The 27,521-nt window shown below is 39.4% G+C and overlaps 1 protein-coding gene across 2 annotated transcripts; it reads left to right on the top strand.

Annotated features, from left to right (window-relative positions):
• The first annotated feature begins 19,841 nt into the window (after positions 1-19,841).
• Positions 19,842-27,487, top strand: znf710a (zinc finger protein 710a). 2 transcript variants are annotated; one of them, XM_058387951.1, is made up of 5 exons: positions 19,842-19,972; positions 21,546-23,063; positions 24,006-24,197; positions 24,378-24,552; positions 24,787-27,487. In XM_058387951.1, the coding sequence occupies exons 1-5, from the start codon at positions 19,928-19,930 to the stop codon at positions 24,948-24,950; spliced, it is 2,094 nt and encodes a 697-aa protein (XP_058243934.1). In that variant the 5' UTR covers positions 19,842-19,927; the 3' UTR covers positions 24,951-27,487. The 2 variants fall into 2 exon arrangements, with proteins under 2 accessions (XP_058243934.1, XP_058243933.1); XM_058387950.1 differs by having other exon boundaries at positions 21,546-23,093.
• The last annotated feature ends 34 nt before the right edge of the window (positions 27,488-27,521 follow it).

Here is a 27,521-nt window from a genome sequence, read left to right as displayed (position 1 = left end):
GACGCCAAGCCTCCACCATGACCCGAGCCTCGCAGAGAGCTGAGATAGGAACAGCTGGGAGGGAGAAGTTCAGAGAAAGCACTGTTATCACCTGCTTTCAACCAGGTCTCAGTCAATAGTAGGAAATCCAGATCATGAATGGAAAATAGTCTTTAAAACGAAAGTTTTATTTGTCAGAGATCTAACATTGATGAGCATCATTCGGATCACATTATCAGGCTGTAGGGATGCAACAGTCAGAGCCACCGATAGCTGAAACCCCATGTGTGAACCAAGAGCCCCCCTCTCTTACCCCATCTTATGTAATGCTTGCTACGGGGAGGAATGCAAGGAACACACCAGAGGTAAGGTGGTATATCTGAGAGGAGTGGTGGGGGAGAGTTTTATTGCCCATATAAATGATAAATCTGTAATAGAATTACAAATGTTAAGTAAGGCTAGGCGATCGTACACTAGTAGTGATGACACATTTCGAGTGACAAATAATAAAATTAGATAAGTTATTAAGACAGACAACAGGAGCAGACAGCATGCCATACACGTCAGCACCATTTTCTCAGCTAAAAGTCCAGGTATTGGATATCCAGATACTGGATATTTGATAAAGATGTTGGAGTTATGGTGCGAAACACAGTCATGGGTGAACAGGGAGTAGAGCAGTGTGCTTACCACACAGCCTTGTGGGACGCCGGTGTTCAGGATGAAGGTTGAGGATATGCGATTACCCAACCTTACAGACTGAGGTCTATTAGTTAGAAACTCCATAATCCATCTGCATGTGGATGTGCACATACCCAGGTCACTGAGCTTAGCGATCAGTTGTCAATACACGTGTTGATATGGTCCAGTACAGATGATGTATAGTTGTTGTGCACCTAAAGTGGCCTGTGAGGCAAACATGCTCCAGTCAGTGTCTTATAGCTGTTGATATAGTGAGGAAATGCCCCTCTCTGGCCATACCTTCACTGTCTTCACTGATGGTTTCATATGTTTGATGAGTGGTGTGTATTTGGGTAGGATGAACAAAGAGAGGTGAACAGACTGACCCAAGTGGAAGAGGGAAATGGCCCTGTATGCCCCAGCAATGTTAGTGTAAACATGGTCCAATGTGTTGTCCCCTCTAGTAGTGCAGGAAACATGCTGATGAAATTTGGAAGTACAGATCTTAAGTTGGAGTGGTTGAAGTCCCCAGCAACAATAATAGCTTCACCAGGATGTGCAGCCTGTTGTTTGTTCATAGCTGCATGCAGTTCTTCCACAGAAGCCTTAGCATTAGCATCCGGACAGATGTATGCTGCAGTCACAACAATGGCTGTGAATTCTCTTGGTAGATAAAAGAGTCTGCATTTAATCATCAAATACGCTGAGCAATGACTTTCAATTACAGTCGAGTCTGTGCAGCATGATTTGTTAACATAAATGCACAAACCTCCACCCTTGCTCTTACCAGAGTCCACTGCCAATCTATCTGCCCAGAAAACACTGTGTGCCTCTAGCTCAATCGCGCTCCTGGGAATGTTTCTGTAAAAATCATGACATTACATTCTTTGATCCGTTTTTGCATTGTTATCCATAGTCTCAGTTTATCTATTTTATTCACCAGAGATCATACATTTGCAAGAAAGATGCTTGGGAGCAATGTCCGATGATGGATTAGTTTCAGCCTCGCTCTAACGCCGCTGCACTTCCCACGACTTTGTTTATGCTTGCGATGCTGGTGCTGCATTCTCTCTGCCAAGTGAGCTGGAGCGGAGATCCGCTGTGTTTTGGCGATTTCCTGAGGGAGTTGAAAGATCGGTAAATTATCATTTATACAGTTATGACCGATGTCCAAAAATGCTTGTTGACTGTATGAGATATATGTAAGTCTATTCTGAGTGAATAAACTTGCAAACTACTAAATCGCAAAATCTGGGGAGACGCTGAGCCTTGCATTGTGCACGCGCTTGCCACTGTGCTGAAGTAGGAGTGTCTGCCCAGGGCTGGCCATCTGGTGTGGTAGCAGGCATGCATCCTTAAGAGCCCTTACTTTTAGCTACCTGGAGACAGATTCTCTACAGATTTTCAGACTGCCATCTCTTTTCCACTTGAGTGGGGAGGCACTCACCGACTTCCTTATTGTTTATTACTCTTCCATCAAACAGGACCTGCTGTAGTTTTTGAGTCGGGAACAGGAAACAGGTGCCATTTGGATCCGCAACTTTTTATGAGATGCATAAGGCACAAAAAATGTCCTAAAGTGTTTTCAAAGCTTAAAGTTATTAATTCAAGTGTTCTTGCTGACATGATATCTGATAAAACACTATTCTTAAAAAGTAACATAATATTTTTAAATCAAATTTCATTAGTACATAGCCAATTTCACATGTCCATTTTGAACATGACATTTTCACCTAAAATATCACCAAATAACATCAATTTTTTCAAACTTTTATTATTTTCAGGATTGTGTGTCCCTGTTTACATAAGATATATTTATTGAAAATAAAACTTTTTTTTGTAAATATTTTATGATGTGGTGTGTCCCTTAGTTTGACTTACCACCACATCACACTAACTTGTTTTATCTATAATTAATGTGCTGTTGCTTTAAATGACATCACAAAGTGGAAGTGAGATCATTTGAGCCTTGCAGCCACCAAGAACAAAAACAGGCAAGTACTAACATTCTTTTACATTGTTTATTTGTTGCTTGTTCATGTTAGACATGGTCTGTAAAGCTCAAAGCAGCCACACTGCTATGCACAGTAGTTAGGGAAAACTGTTTTTATTACATTTTTTACATTATTAATGCAAAACAAATTACATTTCAGATTGAATGTATGCTAGGTGAGGAACTTGACCACATGGGAGATCTGCAGCCATTTTGGGATGAAATGTACCACCCTGTCACATACCACCCCTTCATATGTTTTATTGTGATGGGACAGTAATGGATGTGATGGGGTGGTTTTGCTTCCTGTTTGAAAGTGAGGATGTGTGAAACAAAGGATTCTAATATAGGCTAATCAGTTTTTAATCAGTATTTTCTGTTAACCCTGTTTGGTTCTTTCACTCACTCACTTACTATATCACTCACACATGTATTGCTCAGTATTTCTTTCACTCACTATCTCACTCACTCACTGTCACTCTCACTATCTCTTTCACTCACTCACTTAATCACTAACTATCTGTGTTTAATGAATAATGTTACATTTAATAACAATTAACAACTAACAAGGAAGTTAGTTGCATGTGCTCCATGCAAAAGCAGCTGAGATGTCAGTGCTTCAACACACAGGATTTCAGTTTAAACAAGACAGTCCAAAAGGTGACAACAGAAGCAATTGATTGGGAAAGTGGAAATCTAATTGGAAAGTGGTGTGTGATTAAATATGACAATGACCTTTATGCTGGGATCATCATGGATACAGATGAAACACATGCCCTCGTAAAATGCATGCACCGTGTTAGGGCCAACAGATTCTACTGGCCTCCAAGAGATAACTTACTGTGGTATCTCTTTGATGATGTGCTTGAAATCATTCAAGCACCACAGCCTGTGACATCCTGCCAAATGGAAATCCAGAAGGATGTGTGGATGCGAATCTCCCAGTCACTGTTATGATGCCTATTTCAGTTTTTCAGAGCATGAGCAAATTTTCCATTACATCTCCTATTTTAATGTCTCCCTTCCCCCAGTTTTAAGTTTTTAAAGGTTAAAACCAGCAGTTTATATAGAGAAACACTTATACAACTCTGTCACAGTGAACCACCCCATTACAGGGTCATTTTGTTAAAAGTTTATGGAAGAAAATGAAATGTTACATAAATTAATGTTGAATGATGTTCTTATTGTTTGGGCTAATCAAATGAATGCAACTTTTATTTAATTTACTTAATTCAAAATTTTTTTAATTTTAAAATTATAAATATAAGAATCAAAAAATGAATTAAATTACAGACTCTTTATTGATAGTTTCCAAAAAAGTGACATTTTACTATTAGGAAAACAACATTTTTAAAATATATTTCTTGTTTTTCTACTCTAATGGCATACATATTGTCCATAACAGGACAATACACACACACACACACACACACACACACACATATATATATATATATATATATATATATATATATATATGGTCAAATACTTAATGCAAAACGAACACAAACAAAAAGAACAATAAAGGGGCTCACATCCCTCCTTTCTGTTTGATAATTAAAAGCTGTGTTAACGTGCTCCCTGGTGTGTTGTTCTTTGTACTCACTCAGCGCACTACACTGGTGGAGGATGTGGGCAGAGGACACAGAACAGGCCCCTGGGGTCAGCCTGGAGCACATTCTAAAACACCTGCTGGAGATGAGCATCCACCAGCAGGAGGCTACACAGGAGTGCTCAGAAGAGGCCCCCAAGCTGCGGCGATCCCTCTCCCAGACCCAGGCCATGCCGCCTGACACCTCCTCACTAAGATGACAGCAGAAGACGATGTGGAGGCCTTCACATCACCGAATGGGTGGCCATGGACCGGTTCCTGTGAGCCCTCCCTTCCGAGGAGCGCAAGGCCATGGGGCTCCATAACCCCACCTCCCTGAGAGAGCTCCTTAACGGGCTGGAGTGCGCACGGGTGACCCTGGCTGCCGGAAACGGGGAGAAAAGAAAGCCGGGGGAGTGGCTCCCTAGAGGCCCCCTGGATGAGCCCATGCCTACCAAACCCAAGCTCACACCGCCAGGTTGCGCTCCCAAACCCTTGCTAGCTGGATGTGTCCTGCATGCGGCCACCATTCCAGAATCCCCCCCGGTCACCGTTAAGCTTAATGGCTGCTCCGTGCCCGCCCTGTTGGACTCAGGGAGTACCATCACCCTGGTCCAACCCGGCATCCTCCCCAAGACAGCAAAACTGGTGGGAACCATACCAGTCTCTTGTATTCATGGAGATGTCTGATTCGTCCCATCCACTCAGGTCCTCATCCAGGGCCCAGCCGGCGAGTGGCCTGTCGTTGTGGGAGTAATCCAAAATCTCCCGGTCCCTGTGCTGCTCGGATGTGACTGGCCAGGGTTCTCTGCCACCATGAAGGCCCCCACCCAGGCGAGGCAGCCTAGAAAGCCAGAGCCCGGACAAAGCCGCTGTGCATGGCCCGCGGGGCCCTCCTCCCCAGGTGAGTCTGAGAAAGAGGCTAATCCCCTGTCTTCCTTATCTCAGCAAGTCACCAGGGAAGGGAGTTTCGGATGGGAGCAGAAAGAGGACGACCGGCTGAAACACTGCTGGGGCCAAGTTCTGCAGGTAGAGGGAGTAAACACCTACCCAGGGGACCAGCTTCCCGTGGCGTACTTCCTCATCAAAGCGAGATTGCTGTACTACCGCACCAAATGCCGTGGAGAGCCATGTGACCTGCTAGTAGTCCCTCACTTCTGGACCACCCTCCGCCTGCACCTGGCCCACATGCATCCACTGGGGGGCTGCCTGGCCCCACACAACACCTTAGAAAAGCTGAAGGATTGTTTCACCTGGCCTGGAATTCAGGCAGAGGTGCAAGCCTTCTGCCGGGCCTGCCCGAGGTGCCAACAGACGGCCCCCCAAAAGACAGCACCGGCCCCACTTATTCCGCTCCCCATCATTCGAGCGTGTCGGCATGGACCTCATCGGGCCACTGCCAAAGTCAGCCGGGGGTCACAAATATATATTCGTGATGATGGATTATGCTACCAGATACTCCGAGGCGGTCCCACTTTCTAGTCCAGAGAGCTCCTCATGCTCTTTAGTTGTGCGGGAATCCCCAAGGGCATCCTCACTGATCAAGGTATGCCTTTTACCTCATGACTAATAGCGGATCTGTGTCGACTCTTACAGGTCAAACACCTAAGGACGTCCGTGAACCACCCGCAGACTGATGGGCTGGTAGAGCGATTCAACCAAACCCTCAAGAGGATGCTGCACTGGGTGGTAGATGAGGAGGGGAGGAACTGGGACCTCCTCCTTCCCTACGTCCTCTTCGCCGTTTGAGAAACGCCTCAGGCCTCAACAGGGTCCACCCCATTCGAGCTCCTGTTTGGTTGGCGACTGCGAGGACTGTTGAATGTGGCCCGTGAAGCCTGGGAAGGACAACACTCACCGTTCCACTCCGTGATTGACTATGTCTAGGACATGCAGGCAAGAATAGACCGAGTGGGGCCCATCATACGAGAACATATGGGGGCGGCCCAAAGAGACCAGCAGCGGGCCTACAACCGGCCAGCCCAGCCCCGAGTTTCACCCCAGGGACCAAGTAATGCTCCTAGTCCCCAATACTGCCTGTAATTTCCTAGCCATGTGGCAGGGCCCCTACACAGTCCTCAAACGGGTGGGACCGGTAAACTACTACCTCCAGCAGCCAGGTAAGTGTGCAGACACCCAATTATACCATATCAATATCCTATAAAATGGTTACAGCTGGCCCAGCTGGCTGTGTCTGCATTTGCTTCTGCAGCCACAGACCCCTAAGAGTGCACCCTACTCAGGAGGGGAGAAGAGCTCTCACCGGCCTGACAGCAAGATCTCACGGAGCTTATTGACCAGTTTGCAGACATTTTCTTGACCACCCCGGGGCTGATGCAGTTGGTGCAACACAAGATAAAAACCCCTCCTGGAGTGGTGTTCCGTCAGTGGCTGTACAGGGTCCTGGAAGCCCGGCCTCAGGCTATAGAGGACGAGGTGTACATAAAAAATAATGCAATTTGCATAAAAATGTATTTTTGTTGAAATATAAATCTATTGCATTAATACTGCTACACACACACACCTCAGCTTTATTGTTCATTTGCTATCCAGTACCTTGCCATAAATCAGGCCTTGGTTGTTTGAAGTATGATTAAGGCCTGTTTCCACTAGAATATGATATGTAAATCTTTGTATACTTACAGGAAATCAGTATGTACCTGCTCAGTTGGAAAAGCCTGTAGCACACAGAAATGTCCAAGAACATGTTTTGCTCTTAGCACTGGTATGATTATGATTTAAAGAGGCTGTGATCCCTTGAAATGGTTTTCATTCAGAGAGTGTTATTCATGAGCGCAGACCTCTGGGAAGAGTAGAAACTCTTTTAACATTTGGGAACAATTTAATTAGTATGTTAATTTTATTTATGGTTGATTAGTTTACTTTAATATTCACAATGATTTATGTAGTTATAGAAGGTTGAATGCATGTGCATTCCTGGTTTTTCATAGTTACATTTTCTGGTAAAGGCTATTTCAGCTATTTTGTATTTCAGCTGAATAGTGTTACAGTAACTCATGTAAACACTCTGTATAATTGTCATGATCAGAAAAGTAATGTAATAGGTTCCTTAGTAACAGCGGCTAGAATATACATGAAGATGGCTTTCCCATTAATAACTTCAACAAGATAGCCTTCATGTTAAAATTTATACAATTGCACTGTTTGACCATAAAGTATACTAAATTGTCTCAGGGAGTTTTTCCTTAACCCTCACTTCTGGCTTGCTCATTAGGGCTAAATTAAAAATGCATAATTTATATCCTGAATTTATATATTTCTGTTGTATCCCTTGTTAAAACCCTAAATGAAATGAAATGAAATGAAATTAGAAATATTTGGAGATAGAGATATGTTTCCTTGATATTCTAATTTTTTTTTAGATGTACCTGTACATACAAAGTGAGATAGATGTTAAAACAGATAAAACACAGTCTGTGACTATTACAAACAAGATTTGAACAACCATCTAGCAATTTTAGCATGTTTTAATAACCTATCAAATAATGTGCTCCTGGTACAACACTTTGATTTGAAGGATGGGCTCGTTGCATCTCCTATGGGTCCATAGCATGGAGGCGAGAGGTTGAGTGGGTAAGTTTATAGTTGTTTGGTCAATGAAATTGCTGAAGGAGTTTTTCCTTAACCCTCACTTCTAGCTTGCTCATTAGGGCTAAATTAAAAATGCATAATTTATATCCTGAATTTATATATTTCTGCACTTTGTGATATCCCTTGTTAAAAGCATAAATTAAATTAAATTAAATTAAATTAAATTAAATTAAATTAAATTAAATTAAATTAAATTAAATTAAATTAAATTAAATTAAATTAAATTAAATTAGTGCTCCTTTTACAACACTGATTTGAAGGATGGGCTTGGTGCATCTCCGATGGGTCCATAGCATGGATGCGAGAGGTTGAGTTGGAAAGTTTATGGTTGTTTGGTCAATGAAATTGCTGATGGATCCCGAGTCAAACAGTGCTGTGAGGACAGATTGACAGAGAGTGAATGAAATGAACTTACTATTGAGAAGTGCATGAAAGTGTTGGTGCTCTCTTCAGGGTTTTCTTTGGCTGAAACCTTGGCATGAAGAGGGCATAGTCCCACAAAATTTTCAGGTTTATCTCACTAATAACATAGCCTTTCTCCATGATTTCTCCCCCATTCGCCATTATTCAAATTAGCATGACCCAGATGCATGTGTTTAGAATGGAGGAGGTCCAGTTTCCTTTGTGTGTTTGCTGGTTATAAAGCAGATAGTCCAGATGTATTGCAATAAGAAAGTATGGTGACTAGTCTTCTTCAACTTCCTTTCCTCATGTGAATAATTAACTCAATTCAAGGAAACGGTTTTAGGAGGCCAGCTGTTCCCCTCCTTGAAACCATACTGCTGTGACCCAGTTTAATGTTTTGCCCTTTGAGCAGGCTAATTTCCATATTTTTGTTGTTACTGTTCTTATAGCCCCTGGAGAAATAAAATTAGCATTGCAATAAAAACTGGAAATAAAAACTGGACTTACTAGCGTTGTTGGGGTGCATAGCATATACAGGCTAGTGAAGAATGCATTGCATCTAATTCAGACAAGTGCTGTTGGTGCTCTCCTACCAGACATCCTTGTGCAGCCACAGTGTATTTCCAGTCATGTTCTCCTGCTGCATCCATGATGATGGCAAGATTATCGATCATGAGATTTTGGCAAAGGTCAATGTAAATGCATTGTGAGGTTTTATTACAGGGGCTTGGGAAAAAAATCTTAAATAGTGTCAAATCTTAAATAACAGTATCCAAAACCAGACAGCAGTCAATAAATCAGGTATTCAGCAGAGACCAGGGCAAAATCCAGAATTATAAACGTAATGCAGAACAATGTAAAACCGGAATAATAATACATAAAGAGGGTTGGTAAATTCAGGTAGATGTGCACTGAACATTACTTGGTAGTGTGAGTGTGGAACTGGAGTCCTTATATACTGTGTGGAGTTGACTGTGTGTCATTAGAAATAAGGTGTGTTTGTGATTAGAAATCAGATGAATGTGAATGACAAAGGTGGGTATTGGGAAGTGTAGTCCATGGTGGCCATATTTGTAAGTTACTTGTTGATTCCAGCACTGACCTGTCACAGTACAACATTTGAAAGAATTGCTTTGAATATCCCTTTCTACAACCTCCTAAAAGTGTGCTATTACATTTAGATCCAGTGACTGGAAAGGCCACTGCAGTACACTGAATTCAATTTCATGTTCGTGAAATCATTTTAAGACAGCTTTTGCTTAGTGTAAACATGATAATTGTGTATTATCATTTTGGAAGTAGTAGATGGATAAATTGCACCATACTGAAATAGGCTGTGGAATCATTCACTTCACAGGTTAAGCATTAAACTACAGTCACAATTTTATTTTATAATATCTTGATTTAGTGTTCTAGCCAACTTGGTGAGAACTAACTAATGAACATGTCACTAAAATTGTGTGTCCTGCACCACCTACTCAACCAGCTGAAATGACATGTATATACCTGAAGGGGGTGCTGTATTAACAACTGTAGAGAACAGTGTAAAACTTCATGTCAACAGAATTCCTTAGTCCTCTTGTCTGTTTGCCATGTTTTAGTTAGATTGGCTGATATACTTTTTGCTACCTTGAGTTTTCAGAAAATATTATTTTTTATTATTATAAAAAATATAACTTATAATATTTATATATATATATATATATATATATATATATATATATATATATATATATATATATATATATATATAATATTATAATATAATAAATATTATAACTTTTTAAAATAGTCCTAGGCCTTTTAATCTGATCAGCATGAAATATAAAATCTAGAAAATGGTGATTTTCCTGACAAAACCATACAAGAACAATGTTGATTTGATTTGACTTTGCCTGAACTGTTTGATATAGGAAGCTGAAATTGTTTTGTTTTTCCTTGATCAAAATTGAAAAATTTTGTCAGCAATTTTTCTACTTCATATATTTAGAGCTATAATATAGCTTACCAAAACCTGCATACTCTGAAAAATTCTCAGGAACCATTGCCGAACAATTTCTCAGGAACCAAAATTCCAAATGGGCTGAAATTTGGTCCGTTGCAGCAATGTCCTAATTGGAATTTTATTCAACACTGAAATACTTCAGAAACTTCAAAACTGCACAACTGGCTGTAATGAACTTACAACCTTCTAGAGGAAAAAAGCCCTAAACGTCTGTGCCCAAATTCAAAGATTTCAGAAGACAAAATCCAGTAAGATGAAAGCAATGCAGGTGGACATTTTCATACTGGGAAATTCAATAAAATACATCCACAACAAATGTTTTTAGACTATGTTCATAGACAGACCATTAGATGCAAAATAATTTCAAAATAAAACAATACTTCAGAATAAAACAATAACCCAAAGGAACCCCACAGGAAACTGTTAATGGGGTTACCAGATAAAAAATTACATGCAAACAGATTTTTGTTGTGAGATATATTGTAAAGATTATAAGAGAGAAGAGGGTATTATGGCATGAACTTTTCAATGCAAATGCTGAGATAAAAAGTCTCATTTTTACAGTAGCCAGATTTGTATGGGTAGTTTTAAGTCTTTTGTGTGTTTTTTAAGATGTAGTGGGCTGGAAACTGAAAGATCATAGCCTTGGTTTATAGTATTAGCTCTACTGTGTTTTTCTTGTCATCTTGCATATGACAAGCAGACCTTCTATTCTGAACCAGTTAAACAAAGATAAAGTTAAAAAATGAGCTGCTAGACTGGGAACTAGTTGACTGTATGTTGTTGATTCTTAACTGTCTATTCTGGAGTTATGGCAAAACTTCACTTGATAGTAAAAAAGTGTGATAACCTCTCAACCAAAATCTATGGACATGAGCCACTTCTGCCTGCATGGCTAAAGAATTTGAAGAAACACCAGTAGGTTTGACCACCACTATTATACTGTATGTGGTTACTGTAAACTAATTATTATTAAAGGTTATAATACATTTTGACCAACAGCTTGCATTTGCCTTTATTGATTTAGTCTCCTTTACTGTTATAATCATCTCTACTCTTTTGGAAGGCTTTTCACTAGATATTAGAATGTGGCTGTAGGAAATTCTCCCATTTCGGCCAGAAAAGCATTAGTAAGCTCAGGCTCTGTTGTCAGACAAGAAGGCCTGGCATGCAGGCGATGTTCAGAATCATCTCAAATGTGGTGGTGGTCAAGGCTCTGTATAGGCAATTTAAGTTTACACACCAACCCTAGCAAACTTTGTCTTTATGGGCCTTTGTGCACAAAGGCACTGTCATGCTGGAACAAGTTTGGATTAGGCCCCTTAGTGTCAGAAAAGGGGAATTCTCAATATTACCACATCAGCAAGACAGCAAGACATTTTAGACAACTGTGTGCTTCAAACTTTGTTGTAAAAGTTTGGGGATGGCTGACATATGGATGTGATGATCATTTGTCTAGATACTTTTGACCATAAAGTCTAATAACATTATATTTAGACTCACATTATCTGCCTACAAATTTGCCAAAGAGTATAATATTAAAGGACAAATGATAGACACAGGCATGTAGCAAATCATGTGAAACATGGAAACTGATATAATTGTTTCTTAAAAGGAGTATATCTGCATTAATAGATTTTCTTATCATAGTACACCCTAATACTGGTACATTCAATGCAAAATTCAATAAAAAATAATGTTTTGTAATCATTTAAAATTTGTTTAATTAGCCCCTAAACCTAATTTGTCTACTGAGAAAGGGGAGCTCACAAAATTGCACTTAAAATGATACACTGGCATCACTGTCTGCACATAAAAATGTCTTTTTTAATGGATAACCACATCCCCAAAATTTATCCTCCATTCTCTTCTCCCCCCCTTTTTAGTTCTCTCTTTCACTTACTTTTTTTTTTTTTTACTTTGCTTGGCTCTTTTTTCTGCATCTCCCTTTTGCTGGCTTTTTTCCCATTTTCTTACTTTGTCTCTTTCCTGCTGCTTTTTATTCCTATTTTCATTGTTTTTTTTTCACCCACCCCTCTTCTCACTGGGACCTCAGTTTTTTCTCTTCCTCTATTCAGTTTTCTTTATTCTCTTTTCTCAATAGTTGAAGTACTTAAATGGAAAGGGGAAGGAGAAGGGGAGAGAAAGAGAGGTTGGTTTCAGTCAGAGTACAAAACTTCCTCCTACTTGCAACTAGTCTCTGCTACACAGACTTTTTCCACTCTGAACAAGCTTACCTACATCAACAAATGACAGATTTTAGTCACTCTAAGAACACTTTGGAAAGAGGCTATGGATATTGGCACCACTACTGCTTGTGTTGAACTGCCTAAATTATTACACTAAATTGCCTAAATTGTTTGACACTGATTGTGACAGAAATGTGTTTCACTACAAAATGGTGTATTACCAAAGCATTTGTTATACCATTTAGAATGTATGATCATAAGGAATGTCTAAATGAGTTTGTGTATATACTGGGAAAAAAGATGTTTAAGGTCCAATGGAATAACTGAAGAACCCCTAAAGATCAAAAGTAAGGTTTTCCATAAATGCTCACATGCTCATCACAATAAGTCTGGGTATTGTTTTGGAGACTCTAAACTATACACTTATTCAAAAGCACTAAGTTAGCATGGACGCTTGAGAACCAAAAGCCATAAAATCAATGTGCAAGGCCACTCTTATATTATACATATAATGAGCGGCAATAAAAGTAGTGAAAATTATTAAAAATGCAGAATTGATAAAGCAACAGATGAAACTTTCCCTCTATTTCTCTCTCACACTTATGGAGGAGAGAGAGAGAAACAGAAAAAGCCCAGCATGATGGAATGGCAGGCTTGAAGGGGAGAGAAAGGTGAAAGACAGATGAAAGTGAAAAGAGATAAAAGCCAGAGTGAGGAGGGTGTAGGATAAAGCAGGAGGAAGGGAGGCAGAGATGAAAGCAAAATGAGAAAAGATAAGAACAGAGTGAGGGAGACGAAAAGGGAAACGGACGGAGAGATAGTGTACGGTGCAGCAAAAGGGGTAACCATGGAAACAAGAAGGTACAAAAGAAGAGAGAGAGAGAGAGAGAGAGAGAGAGAGAGAGAGGTTTGATGTTTGATTTAAAAGAATGAGACTCAGAAAAAAAGACGAAAAAGTAATTCTGGAAATTTGTTAAAGTGAGAGATAAATATAAAGAACAGGAAAGTCACATGGATGGGTATAGTGGCTCCTTGTAGCCTATATGGAGACCTGCATAGTAGGATTAGATCAGTCAGGCACTATAGAGACACCTAGTGTTAAAAGGCCTTGAAACTTATAGCCTTGCACTGACAATCTTACATGTTATGTGAACCAGTGTTATGCCTCTAATAACTTATGTGGTCCTGATAAAAGCCAGCCATCTCTCTAATACAGGACAGTGCACAAAACATTACAATTTATCAAACATTATTACAAATTATGAAGCATTAACAGTGTGCATTGCTTTTTCTTGTCACAGTTAGGGGTGATACCCCATGACCTTTGTAAAGCAAAAAAAAGTGGGTGAATCTAATTCAGTGAACATGGAATTATGGTTGTGTGTGTGGCTAAAATTTGCCTTCATGTTTGCCAATCAATACAGTATAGGAGGCAGGTAGCAGGTTCCTACACTATGGTTTTGACTCTCTTAAGGCTCTTTTCTTTATCTCTTCCTCCTCTCTCCCTCCCCCTCTGTTTTATTCTTGCTCTTTCTTTCCATTTGCTTTATGTTCTCACTCACCCTACTTCTTGATTTCTCTCCTCACCCTTACTCCCTCTTAATTTTTCTTCTCTTCCTTTTCCCTTTCTCTTTTATTTTTTAGCTCTCTCTTTTGCTACCCTGCCTCTTTTCAACACAGTCATACCTTTTCAACATTTTGTCTGTATTTTGTTCCCTAATGCCAAATCTCATCTAATTGCATGTATTTGTGTATGTGTAAAAATTAGCATATTTTGCAATGCAGTTGCGGATTTCTGAGGGGTTCTCCCTAAGTATTGAAATGATCACATTCCTGCACTCTATATTCGTAAACCTTGTCCATTTTCCTGAACATGTGACAAACTGCATCTGCAACTCTTGTGTTAACATAATTAAGGCACCCAAAAAGGCAGTTCAAATAACAAGCATGAAGGTGTTTCAAGAGAGGAAGAGTTCTTCCTCACCAGTGAAGATGGGTAAGTCAGCACATATCTTTCATAGCTGGGTAGCTCAAGTAAATTAGAGGTAAGCTTAGCTCAAATGTACTCTTAATCTGACGTGTTTAAGTTGTGCAGTCTGAGCTTGCATTTCTTCCTTTGTGCTATATTTTTTTACTGTCTTCAGCGATATCTAGACTGTCAGATGATCTCCACTCCAGTTTATCTTAATGAAGAGATTATCACCTCCTTTCAGGACCAGAATCCCAGCATACCCTGTAGAAGTGCCATTCAGTTGTACTCACTGGCCACTTTTTTTTAGAAACACCATAACAATATGATCACAATACCCCTTCACATTTTACTCTTAGAAAATCCTTATTTCTTTGTGCAATGGATTCCAAAAGGTGTCTGACACATTTCTTTCAGATTCTGGTCAATGCTTGATTACAACTGATTACAACTGTTGACACAAGAAGTTTTAGAACATGGACTCATGCTGTTATAGATTCATCAGATTATGCGACATTTGATACATAATTGTAAATAGTAGTTATTTAAGTTACTGTAGTCTTCCTCTCAGCTTGAATCAGTCTGGCATTTCTTCTCAGACATTTTTCATCAATAATCTTGTTTTTCACACCATCCTGTGCAACAGAGACTGTTGTGTGTTAAAATTACTAGGGGGATTAACAATTTCTAAACCATTAATACCATTAACCATGCCACAGTTAAGGTCATTAAGATACTGATACTGACCAGACATAACATTATGACCACCTGCCTAATATTGTGTTGGTCCCCCTTTTGCTGCCAAAACAGCCCTCACCCTTTGAGGCATGGACTCCACTAGATTCCTGAAGGTGTGCTGTGATATCTGGCAGCAAAATGTTAGCAACAGATCCTTTAAGTCCTGTAAGTTGCGAGATGGGGCTTCCATGGATCGAACTTATTCATTCCTGAACCATTTTTGCTTTGTGGCATGGCACATTATCCTGCTGAAAGAGGCCACAGCCATCAGGGAATACTGTTTCCATGAAAGGGTACATGGTCTGCAACAATGCTTAGGTAGGTTGTGTGTTCCCCAGGTATGCAATGCACACACACCCAGACATTCACGTGATGTAAAAGAAAATGTGATTCATCAGACCAGGCCACCTTCTTCCATTGCCCTGTTCTGAGGCACACATGCCCGTTATTGGTGCTTTTGGTGGTGCACAGGGGTCAGCATGGGCACCCTGACTGGTCTGAGGCTATGCTGCCCCATAAGCAGCAAACTGCGATGCACTGTGTATTTTGACACCTTTCTTGCTTTACTTGCTACCTAATATAACCCACACACTAACGGGTGCCATGATGAGGGGATAATCAATATTATTCACTTCACCTGTCAGTGGCCATAATGTTATAGCTGATCAGTGTATAGCATTGCACACAGTGACAAACAAGTTTCGCATATGCAATCTGATTTTATTGTTTCTCAAATGAGTACAACAGTTATATTACCTTACAGGATTTATTATTGTGAACATGAAATAGCAAACAACATTATCTGACAAGAGCACTATTTTCTTTCACCAAAAATGTACATAAAAATAAATCTATAACCATACTTCACAATAAATTATTAGATGCAGTCTGTCAGAATAAAACAATAGACAATGTCTGCAGTTCCATGTCTAACAATATTGAGAGTTGCTAGATTGTCTCTTGTTATCTTGTGAAATTGATATAAACATAGAGATATGTAGCTATCATGAATGTTAGAAAGTCTCAAACTGAATCATGGTTTGCAGCCAAGATTAACCTTTATCAAAATGATGGAAAGCCCAAACATATATCCAAAACATACAAGCTCAAAACATACAAGGATGGTGGAGGTAGTAGTGTTGTGGCTTGGGCTTGCATGGCTGCTTCTGGAACAGGCTAAATAATCTTTACTGATGATGTAATTCATGATGGTATAAGTGAAGTGAATTCAGAAGACACAGAAACATTCTGCCTGCCAATTTATAGAGAAATGTATCCATTCAAATTGGGAGGACCGTCATTATGTAACAAGACAATTACTCAAAACATGCTGCCAACAGAACCAAATACATTATAAGGGGGAAAGCTGTAAGGTTTTAAACTAACCAAGTCAATCACCAGTCCTTAATCCAATTGAATATGAATTTCACCTGCTGAAGAGGGGAATGGAGAAAAAAACTCCCAAAACAAACACTTGAAAGAAACTTTGGTACAAGCCTGGAAACAAGGAATGCAACAGACTGGTGATGTCTGTTTGATGCCAATACTGCTAACAAGGGATATGAAACCAAATATTAAGTTTTATTTAATTTAGACTCTTTGTTCAATATTTTTGGCCAAAATATTGGTGAGCTGCCATGATAGGTTCCACCTAGATGTATACATCTGAAAGTTCTAACCTACTGTCTCAACATCAAAAGTCAGGAACCTTTACGTCTCCCTACGTCACTTGTAATGCAAGTGGTTAATACCTTAATACCTGTGCGTGTGCAGCTTAGTAGCTTAATATTAACTCATTCAGTTAAAACCAAACTGCCCTTTTTTCTATATCTATCCCTCCTGCTGGCATTCCATCTCCTTTTCTTCCAACTTACACTCCACTGTCTCCCTGCTTCTTGTTTATCATAGATAATAAGGGAGAGAAGTGTGGGGCTACAGATTGCAGAGTAAGGAAGTCTTTCCCAGGTACACATCTACGGAATAATGCAACATATTTCAGCTTGGCAAATCCTTAACAATTTCCACCAGTAAGTGGGCCAAGCCATTCTTAAGTACCTGTGCTGAATTTGTTCGCCCTTTTTGGCCAGGTACCAATATTGTGGAGCTAAACATAGTGCAGAAGATTGATCAAACACAGTTGCACAAATGATCAGCATTCTAATCAGCGTCTCTAATTAAAGTTGCTTCTTTACCAGTACAAAAATACTCAGGAGTAGGCTAGTGTAGTGTCAAGTTTCTCACACTTTTCAAAAGTCTCTTTTGCCACAGTTTCAGAATAATTTATTCACCATAGTAGTGCAAGTTGATCTGTGTATTGGTTTTTGTGTATTGGCAGCTATTAATTAAAAGGTTTTCACTAAATATAAAGAATTGTAATTAAAACAACTTGCTGTGTGTTGTGCTTTTTTCACAGCATCATCACACACATTTTAACAATGACACATGCCAGGTTTCATTTCATAACAGTTGGCAAATTTTGAGTAGTATTTAACTGCTGGTGTCTAGCAACTATTGACCCAATAACCTAATTGGTAGAGGTATGCAATGGAAAACAAACACACACACACACTTTGCAAGGATAGTCCTGGGTTTCCATTTGTTGTCAAGCCATAGCAAGCCACACACTTTGGTGCAGAATTATGCAGCCTATAGAGAACTTGCAGTTCTGACTCAATCTCTCTGTAGAGACTTGAAGAGAAACTGAATACACACAGTATAGAGAAAGGTTTTGCCTAGAAAAATATTCTCTGCAATAACCAGTAGAAACACACATACATGACACAAAAAAATCTACGTAATGTGCACTGTTTTGTGCATTATTCAGTGGTCAAGTTTTTTTTTAAATTCTGTATAAGTTTTTGTTTCTTATATTTCTCAGAGATATAGAATTGGATTGGAGCCAGCATATTTCTTCTGTTCATCAATTTTTACTATTGATTCAATTCTCCCTTTCCCTCTTAAGCATGGCCATGTATTGTTTTATGTACATGTCCCCAGCCCTTTCTTCTTTCATGAGGTTTCTTTGCTTTCTGTCACTTATCTCTTCCCCTTGCACTCTTTCTATTTTCTCATTCTGTCTCTCAACTTCTGGTTGTGCCCACCCTCCTCCCAGCCTCTCTCAATCTTTCTTTATCTCTGTCTCTCTCCCCTCCCTTTCCCTATATCTTTCCCTCTATCCTCCTGCTCTCTCTTCATTTCCCTCTCTCACACACATTCATCTCATCTCTTTCACAGACAAACACACATGCGCACGCACACATGCGCACCCCCCCACACACACACCTTTTATCTTCCTTGTTCCCTCTCACAGATTCTCTCATAGTTTCCTTCAGTGTCATATTTTGTCTTTGTTTCTTTTAAAATTTTTGTTTATTTAATGAAATGCCATTTACTGTTCAGCAGTATAAAAATTCTCCCCCTCTCCTTACACAGTACTCACTGTTGAATTTACTCAGGTGTGCTCCATTTTAGAATGGACAGCTTAGATGTAAGCTCTTTTGTGAAATGACAGGGTCAGGCCGCTCTGTAAACAAACGTATAAGAAGTCTTATTCTAATATACTACTTTTTGTATAAGCGGGAAACAGCTGAGGTTCAATTCACATTTAGTGTATACACAGCAAACAGCCACCAGGTGCATTCAAACACTCACCAAAACTACAACTACAACAGTTAAAAATTCTTTTTTTTGCTGTTTTTATCTTTCCCATTTGTTTCTCTTTTATCCTGCTCCCCCATCTCCCACTCTACTCTGCATTTCCAGTCTTTTTCATAATAATTCTTTATTTTAATTCTAACATTCCCCTTTTCTACTATTTCTCATACCTTCGCTACATATTCTTTTACCCTTCCATTCCCTCTTTCCTGCAATCCTCTCCCTCCCTTAGTGCACCCCTCCCTACTCTCTTTCTTTCTGTCTTATTTCTTTGACCTCATCTTTTCTTATGTTCTCGCTATCCCTCCCCCAGTTTCTTTTCCTCCTTTTTTGCTGCATTCTCTTTCTCTCACCCTCCCCCACACCTCTCTCTTTCTATTTCTCTGTCATCCCCCATACCTCTCTCACCCCCCTCCCTCTTCCTCTCATTCTCTCTCCCCTGTCTGTCTCCCTCCCTAGCTCTTTTTCCAAAATGCTTTTCTCTGTCTCCTTTTCTTTAGGCACTTTTTTCACACTAGCTTTCAGACATTGTATAAGGTCCTCTTAATTATTTGAAATTTGGAAATAAATAGACAAGTGTAACTTCCCACAGCTAAGAAGTACATTACACACTACTTTAATATACTACAAATGTATGTATATGTGACTTGAAACATGTTCTGAACAATATGTGAACGAAGGGGAAAATGTCTGTGTGCATGTGTGTGTGTCTAAAGAATAAAAGAAAAAGCTTTTATTTGTGTAGGCTATTTAGAGGTATGTTTGTTGAAGGGCCATGTACTTTGTGTGTGTGTGTGTGTATCTGTCGGTCTCTTTAAGGGAGAAAGAGAAGTAATACAAAAGTGTGTATGTATTTGTGTACACACTGCCATGTGTGAATGAGAGAAAAAAAAGAAAGAAGAGCACAGACGGAAAGAGAAAGGAAGAAAAAAAAAAGAATGTGCGTGTATGTGTGTGCGTGTGTGTGAGAGAGAAAGAAAGAGAGGCCGGCACAGTCAGTTCTGATAACAGCAACAGTGGGAGGAGGAGGATGAGCAGAGGCACCACCCCTTTCTCTCCCTTTGCTATAAATACGAGGTGGATTTTTTTTGCTCCACACTTCACTTGAAGGATGAGAGCTTTGAAACACCTTAAACACCATTCGAGGGGCAATGTGGTAAGTACAGTTTTAACACACAAGCTTTAACACTATAGGTAACTGCACTGAACTTCACAGTTAATGAATTAACTTTAAATTAATTGAATGCTGTCCAAAAGTTTCACTTTTTTTTTCAAAAATGGGACACGTCAGTGACAAGAGTATATCCTTTCCTGATAAAGGATGTACTCCATCTCTCCAGCATACTCTTGTCAGTTTTAACTATAGTCTCTTTAATCTCCCAAGCAAGTTATGTACACATATCATGCATATCATGTGTTAACTTCATGTTTTTTTTTTATATTAACATTCAGTTCAACTCTGCTCTTAGTGACAGTGCTCTTATCCTGCCTGACTGGCTCTCTTTCATTTGTCTTTCATTTTCTCTGCCTTTCATTTTGCCAGTTATTTTCTCTGCTCCTTCTCTTTCCTACTCCCTCCCTTCCTGTTCTTGCTTTTTTCTCACTCTCTATCTCTCTTTCTTTCTGTTTCAGTCTCTCACTCCCCACAACCCCTCCCACTCTGTCTCTCTCTTTATCTTTCCCTTGTATTCTCTGTTTCTCGCTCTTCCCCCGCCATTCCCTTGCTTTTTCCTCTGTCTTTCTCTATTTACATCTCTTTATCTTTTCCCCCTTCCTCCTCTCTCCCTCAGTCTCACCACCCCTTCATTTTCCTCATTTCCTTCATCAACCCTCATTCTACTTCTGTTTCAATTTCATTCTCTCAACTGCAATCACCCCCCCCCCCACCTTATGCTTTAACATTAATAATTATGAATGATGTGGTTATCAGCCCGTTCAGTTTTCCTTTTGCTGTCTCTCTCACTTCTGTCTGTTACCATTTTCCCTTCATCAGTCATTACTTATCTTTCACTTGTGCTCTTATGCAGACAAATTATTTGGATTTGAATACTTCTTTTTGTACCTCAGGTCATATTTATAGCAATAAAGGTAACACATTGTTAAAAAATTATAATCAGCACCAGGTGTTTTACTCTACCCACAGAATCTGACTATTCTGTTAGTTCAATGTGCCTTCATTACAGGTGTTTTTTGTTGTAGTTCTATATGTTAATAATCTCAGAACTACTATATTCTAGTCACAGGATTTACTTGATCCTTAGACCTAAATCTGGATGTATTGTGATTTCTGAGGTTTATTGAAGTTGAACATTATATGGAAGTTTCTTTGTAACTAGAGATGCACTAGCTGTAGTGCTTGCATGTCCTCCAGCTCAACATCATCATTGCTGGTTTATAGGAAATGCTGCGTCTACAGAATCTAAGGATGTTGGCCTCATGGACCATGTAACACATTCTCCATTCTCAGTCCTTATAAAGCAGAGTTAGGATTTTTTGCCTGTTTATCCATGGTAAATAACACACAAGGAAATTTTGGAGGTATACAGGGAAGGCTGTTTCCTGGTCAAAATAAAATATGTCACCTTGGCTCTGATTTCCCTTTATTTCACATTTATGCTTATAAATTAAATGCTAGGATTCTATTGTATTGGCTGTTGCTATGACTACAGTTTATAGCCATGGGATTTACTGTTATATAGTTTCTGATTTTGTCTTGTGCTATCTTGAAGGAGGAGCAGGCAGTTCCTCTGGTGCACTGCTACAGTGAAGTGATGGGGAATGTGGTGGACACTGGCACACAGACTGATCCTGTGGTGGTCCTATCCCTAGCTCAAGCCGCTGTGCTCGGCCTCATATCTCAGAATGAAATCTTTGGCACCACCATCGCACCTAATGGCTTTTACACTGGGGAGGTACGTGAGTGCGCCCCTCCACCTCCAGAGGCAATGGAGTACGAGCATTCAGACCAGTTGATTGGTGCAAATGGAGACTATCTACCTGAGCCCAATGGAGAAAATAGGAGACCACATGGACTTTTGGGGGTGGGGAAAAGGCGTTCTGGACCTCGGGGAAAGACCAAGAGGCAACAAAGTGAAAATAGTGAGGCAGCAGAACTGGCTAAGAAATCCATAGATGTACAGACATGGGTGAAAGGAGAGCGACCTGAGTATTCAAGCCCCTGTTACTACTCAAAGGTTCATTGTAATGACAGTGAGTCTGAAGTGTTGGATCTTGCTCCTGACAGACTGATGTTAAAGGAGGAGCAAAATAAAAGCAGCCCTGCATATGCAAAGGAGGCAAACAACTTGCAGAGTGATCCAGATTCAGACACAACTTCACAGGTTGATTGCACACAGGAGTTGGAATCAGGCAGCCAGCCTGAGGGAGAAGGCTCTAAAGAGGAGAGGCATGATGAACAAAGAGCACTGAATCTTAAAACTCCTGAGGAGGAAGTGAGCCCTGTGATGAGACGCTACTATGAATCTAGTGTTTTAACTTACGAAGCTGCTGAGCCAGACCTGACACCAGCAGACTATGATGATGGTGTGCAGGTGGCAACATGGGCAGATGGTGAGAATCCTGCGTCCCGCCGTGTGCAGATTGACCGCCTGGATGTCAATGTGCAGATTGATGAGTCATATTGTGTGGATGTGGGTGAAGGCCTGAAGCGTTGGAAGTGTCGAATGTGTGAGAAGTCATACACGTCAAAGTATAATCTGGTGACACACATCTTGGGTCACAGTGGGATTAAGCCGCACGAATGCCTTCACTGTGGAAAACTTTTCAAGCAACCAAGCCACCTGCAGACACATCTGCTTACACATCAAGGCACAAGGCCACATAAGTGTACCGTGTGCAAAAAAGCCTTCACACAGACCAGCCACCTGAAGCGCCATATGCTGCAGCATAGTGACATTAAGCCATACAGCTGCCGTTTCTGTGGACGTGGGTTTGCCTACCCCAGTGAGTTGCGTACACACGAGGCCAAGCACGAGAATGGGCGGTGTCATATTTGCACACAATGCACCATGGAATTCCCCACCTATGCCCACCTCAGGCGACACCAGGTCAGTCACCAGAGGCCTGCTGCCTTCCAGTGTAGTGAGTGCCACAAGAGCTTTGCCTACCGGAGCCAGCTGCAGAACCACCTAATGAAGCATCAGAACATGCGGCCCCACATTTGTTCTGAGTGTGGCTTAGAATTTGCACAGGTTCACCATCTCAAGCAGCACCTGCTCACACACAAGGTACTAGCACAGCAGGTCCTCGAAAACAAGGTACTTTTAAGCTCCATTCCCTCCTGCAATTCTTCTGCAATCTTACTTGTTTGGAGGGTATTTGATGTATACTATTCACTCATTTATTAGAAATATAGATATAATGTAACATGCATAGTGACATGTGATGCTTGATGAAAAGGTATGATACCATTTATCACATTAAGCCCACTAAGTCCACTATTGATTGTTAAACCACATCTTCTATTGCCTGGGAACAACAAGTTTGGATCTATGGAAACTGTATCCATTTCCACTATTATTCCATCCTTTCCCACCTTTAACACATTAAAGAGGATTGATAGTGTTGGCCACTGATAGTGTAAGTCACTTTTAAAGGGGGAATAAATAGCGAAGAAATAGGAAGAAACTGCGATGTGTGTTCTCTTGAGTTGTGTATTACAAACCAAATACGCACTAGTATTGTGTAAATATTTAACTAGTCAATCCACTTATATTAAATTTGTAATAGCACAATGTAATTATATTATGTGACTGTCCTATAATATTTACAGTAAAGAGATTATCATTCACAACTTGCTCCTGGACATTCATTAAGCATTTATGAAAATTCAGAAAAGTTGTACATTTGATGAACACACACATCATAGTAAAATGTCCTGCAAGATTAATCACCACACATTTTATTCAAGTAGCAAACCATTCCATAGTTTACAAAGATCTTAGTATCCCAAATAGAAATAATTTGCATTGAGAACTAAGTTTATTAATATTTACAGTGATATTCAAATAAGTAGAGTGCACATAGATATAATTCCTCTAAACATTTTCTTATAGTATCATTGAGATGCGATTTTTGAACCACACCTTTGCCTCCATTGCCTGGACACCAAAAGTTCTATAGTACAAACCCAAAATGTTTTTCCTTACTTGGTTATGTCTTTTTTAAAGGGGATGAAAGAGTACAAGTGTGACGTTTGTTCTCGTGAGTTCACCCTGTCAGCTAATCTGAAGCGCCACATGCTGATCCACACCAGTATGCGACCTTTCCAGTGCCACATCTGCTTTAAGACCTTCGTCCAGAAACAGACTCTCAAAACTCATATGATTGTCCACCTTCCAGTCAAGCCCTTCAAATGCAAGGTTAGATAGGAAAAACTTACTACTGAATCTATTATTATTATTATTATCATCACTTTCATCATCCTAAACTGGAGTATAGCCTGACACATATATATCACACACATATATCACTGACACACAGCTGTTTGGTTGTCCTTGACTAGTGTCATAAATGTGCTGTTTACCAATTTTGCTTTGTAGGTGTGTGGGAAGTCATTCAATAGAATGTACAACCTACTTGGCCATATGCACCTTCATGCTGGTAGCAAGCCCTTCAAGTGCCCCTACTGCAGCAGCAAGTTCAACCTTAAGGGTAATCTGAGCAGGCATATGAAGGTGAAGCATGGTATTCTAGATGTCTTGCCAGATGGGCAAGGTAAGAATGTGCTAGATTATTTATTGCTTTGACTTGTGATTTAAGGCTGCCTTTGAAAATGTTATTCTACTCTAACAACATGCTCATTAAAAAAGGTCTAACACATTTTACAATTCAAATTTAACCTTTAAATTTAGCAGAAATTCATCCACAAAACATCTAATAATTGTCATACACAACTGAATGATTTGTGTAAACAGAATTGAGGGATCAGTAATTGTCTTGTATATTCAGACAGCCACCCTGATATGGAGGGCCAGGACGACTATGAAGAAGACAGCTTTGACTACAGTGAAAGAGAAAATCTGGCTAGCAACAACACACAAGACATGGCCAAACTGGCCGAGATGGGCTATTACAACTATACAAAGGCTGCTGCTTACTACACCACAGCATAATGCACTGTGAGACACTCAAACTGACCTCATCTGTATTTGAAAGCCTCAAGGTTTTAACATGGACTAATAATGAAATGGCTGCCTGGTGGTTGAGCACAGGCATTTTGATAACTCTGTAAGAGGAAATCATTTATAAGCCTCCAGAACATTAGAGCTTGTAAGGTTCCATGTAAACATGAGTGTAATGCTATATTTTGGTATTAGACAGTGGGTAATAGGTTGAAGACATTGTCAACTGAACATTCCTTGCAGACAATGATCTAATGCCATTCCCCACATGAAAAAGCTTTCAAAAATAAAATTTCTAAGAATAATTCAAAATTGTTGTGCAGCCATCTACACAGAGGCACTTAGGACACAACCCTTATCACTTTGGAAACATCCCTGGCATGTAATTTTAAATTATTAAAGCTTATACAAAAACATTAAAAATAATGTAGAATAAAAAATTGTACTTAATAGTATTTACAATAAAATAAAGTGATGCATCATCACAAAAGTGCTAAGATTCAGTTAACTAGCTTGTTCACTTCTAGTGAATCATCTTGCATTTCTCATATGTAAACCAATTGGGATTTTAGTAGGAGGGTTAATTTGCATAGTCATTTTCAGCTAATTATTTACCAATAACCAAAACGGTCAAAATTTAATATAACGATTAATACCATTTTGTTCATTATTAGCATTAGCTAAATTAGCTAGCCATTTTAGCATGTGGGTTATGTGTCTAAAAGTAATGGTACCACATCATTTCTACATTTTAGATGTTTCACAGACATGGAGCATATATAATGTCATTGCCAACTGATACACAAAATTACAGCTGCACACACAGCTCATACTCAAATGCTCCTTGAATCAGATTTTCAGGGAATTTCTGATTCATTAAAAAAAAGAATTCTCAATTTATATAAAGAGAAAGAGGAATTAAATTCTTTTTCAGGATAGGGGTGTGTAATATAACAATATATCAATTCATTATCATTTCCACAATGCACAATATGCATCACCATATAGTTTAGTCAAACTGCCAGCATTACAAACTGCCTGCATTACAAAAATAGCTATAACCAATAGCAAATTTGCTTAATATTAACAAGTATAAGAGTTATGTTTTTTAAATTCAAAAATATTCAACAGCAAAAGAGACCATTTTTAAAAATATCTATAGCACCCCCAAGTGGTACAACAGAGATGTATTTGCCGAGTCAGCCACAGGTTGTGAATTCAAATCCAGATGACAACACAGCCAGGAGACCAAGAAAGCAAAATTGGGAATGCTCATGAAAAGAGGGGTGGCATTCTTTCTCTCCCCCATCAATCACAGTGACACTAGCCAATTAGTTAATCCAAGAGGTTTTAACATGTGGTTGGCTGGCTTTACATGCCTAGGAGGAAGCAAGTGAAAGCCTCTGCTTTTTTAAGTTTTAATAACATTCAAAAATTTACATGAAGATTATGTACAAAATTTTAAACACATTAGTTTGTATTTATTTAATACATATTTTTAAAATTTATAAAAAATTACAATATTGCAAAAAGGTGTCATGTGGCATAAATGTATCACAATATGGATATATTTCGCAGAGGGGATTTATTGCCATTGTAACTTATTTAGTGCAAGCATGTTGTTTTTTAAAAATTGAGTAGCAATGTTAGGAGCTACTACCAAACAGACAAGGTGCAAAGATTTGTTTGGCTTTGGCAGACTATGGCAGAACTTGATTATGTCTTAAATGAAGAACACGTTTGATAAGTTGGTTGAACATATGAGGAACACTAGTGACTATAATCCACATGTGCCATTCAGGTCTCATTACAGACACAGTTTAGTATCTTACCTTTATCATCATACTTTTCCATATTTGGAAAGCACTGTACTATTCTTAGTCTGGGATTATATTCAGTAACATTTTATTTGTATAGTGCTTTTAACAATGGACAAAGCAGCATTACAGGCTGAATATACAGGGTGAAAATATGGACCTCATGATCTCTAGCTAAAGCCAGATTACTTTGTTCTTGCCACATTTGTTCACCTGACCTTACAAGGGACACTGAAGATGGCCACAAAAAAATTTCACATTATTCCTAAGGCTACATTTTGTCTCTAGCGTAGAATGTGAAAATCATGCACCAAACAACTTCATTACAACTATATTAACTATCCCTATGTAACACTGTGTGCCATCCATTTTATGAACCTGCTGCTCAGTGATGTAGTGTGGTAGGACCATAGATGCAAGACAGAACAATTGTTAACCATAAAGAATTTTTTTTCAATCACACCCACTGAACAGCCACCTGGACAATGTTATGTCAATACAGCACAAATTAGATTAGAATGGATATTTCTACTGTTTAAATGTTGTCCATATGGTTTCCTGCCATGCTAAGCAAGGAAAGACTTGTTTAAGTTGTGTATAAGCTTTGATTTTGTTTGCACATGATTGTAAATATGCTGTTGATAAAGTTCTATGTTAAATGTTGTGCTTTGGACAACACTGTATATTAATAAATTTACCTTTAAACTGACACTTAAAGACATTTAATTTAAATAAATAAATTGAA

The sequence above is a fragment of the Hemibagrus wyckioides genome, linkage group LG04 (genome assembly GCF_019097595.1).
Source record: "Hemibagrus wyckioides isolate EC202008001 linkage group LG04, SWU_Hwy_1.0, whole genome shotgun sequence".
Lineage (NCBI taxonomy): Eukaryota > Metazoa > Chordata > Actinopteri > Siluriformes > Bagridae > Hemibagrus > Hemibagrus wyckioides.
Note: the sequence above shows the minus strand (reverse complement) of the source record. Positions and strands in the feature narration are given on the sequence as shown.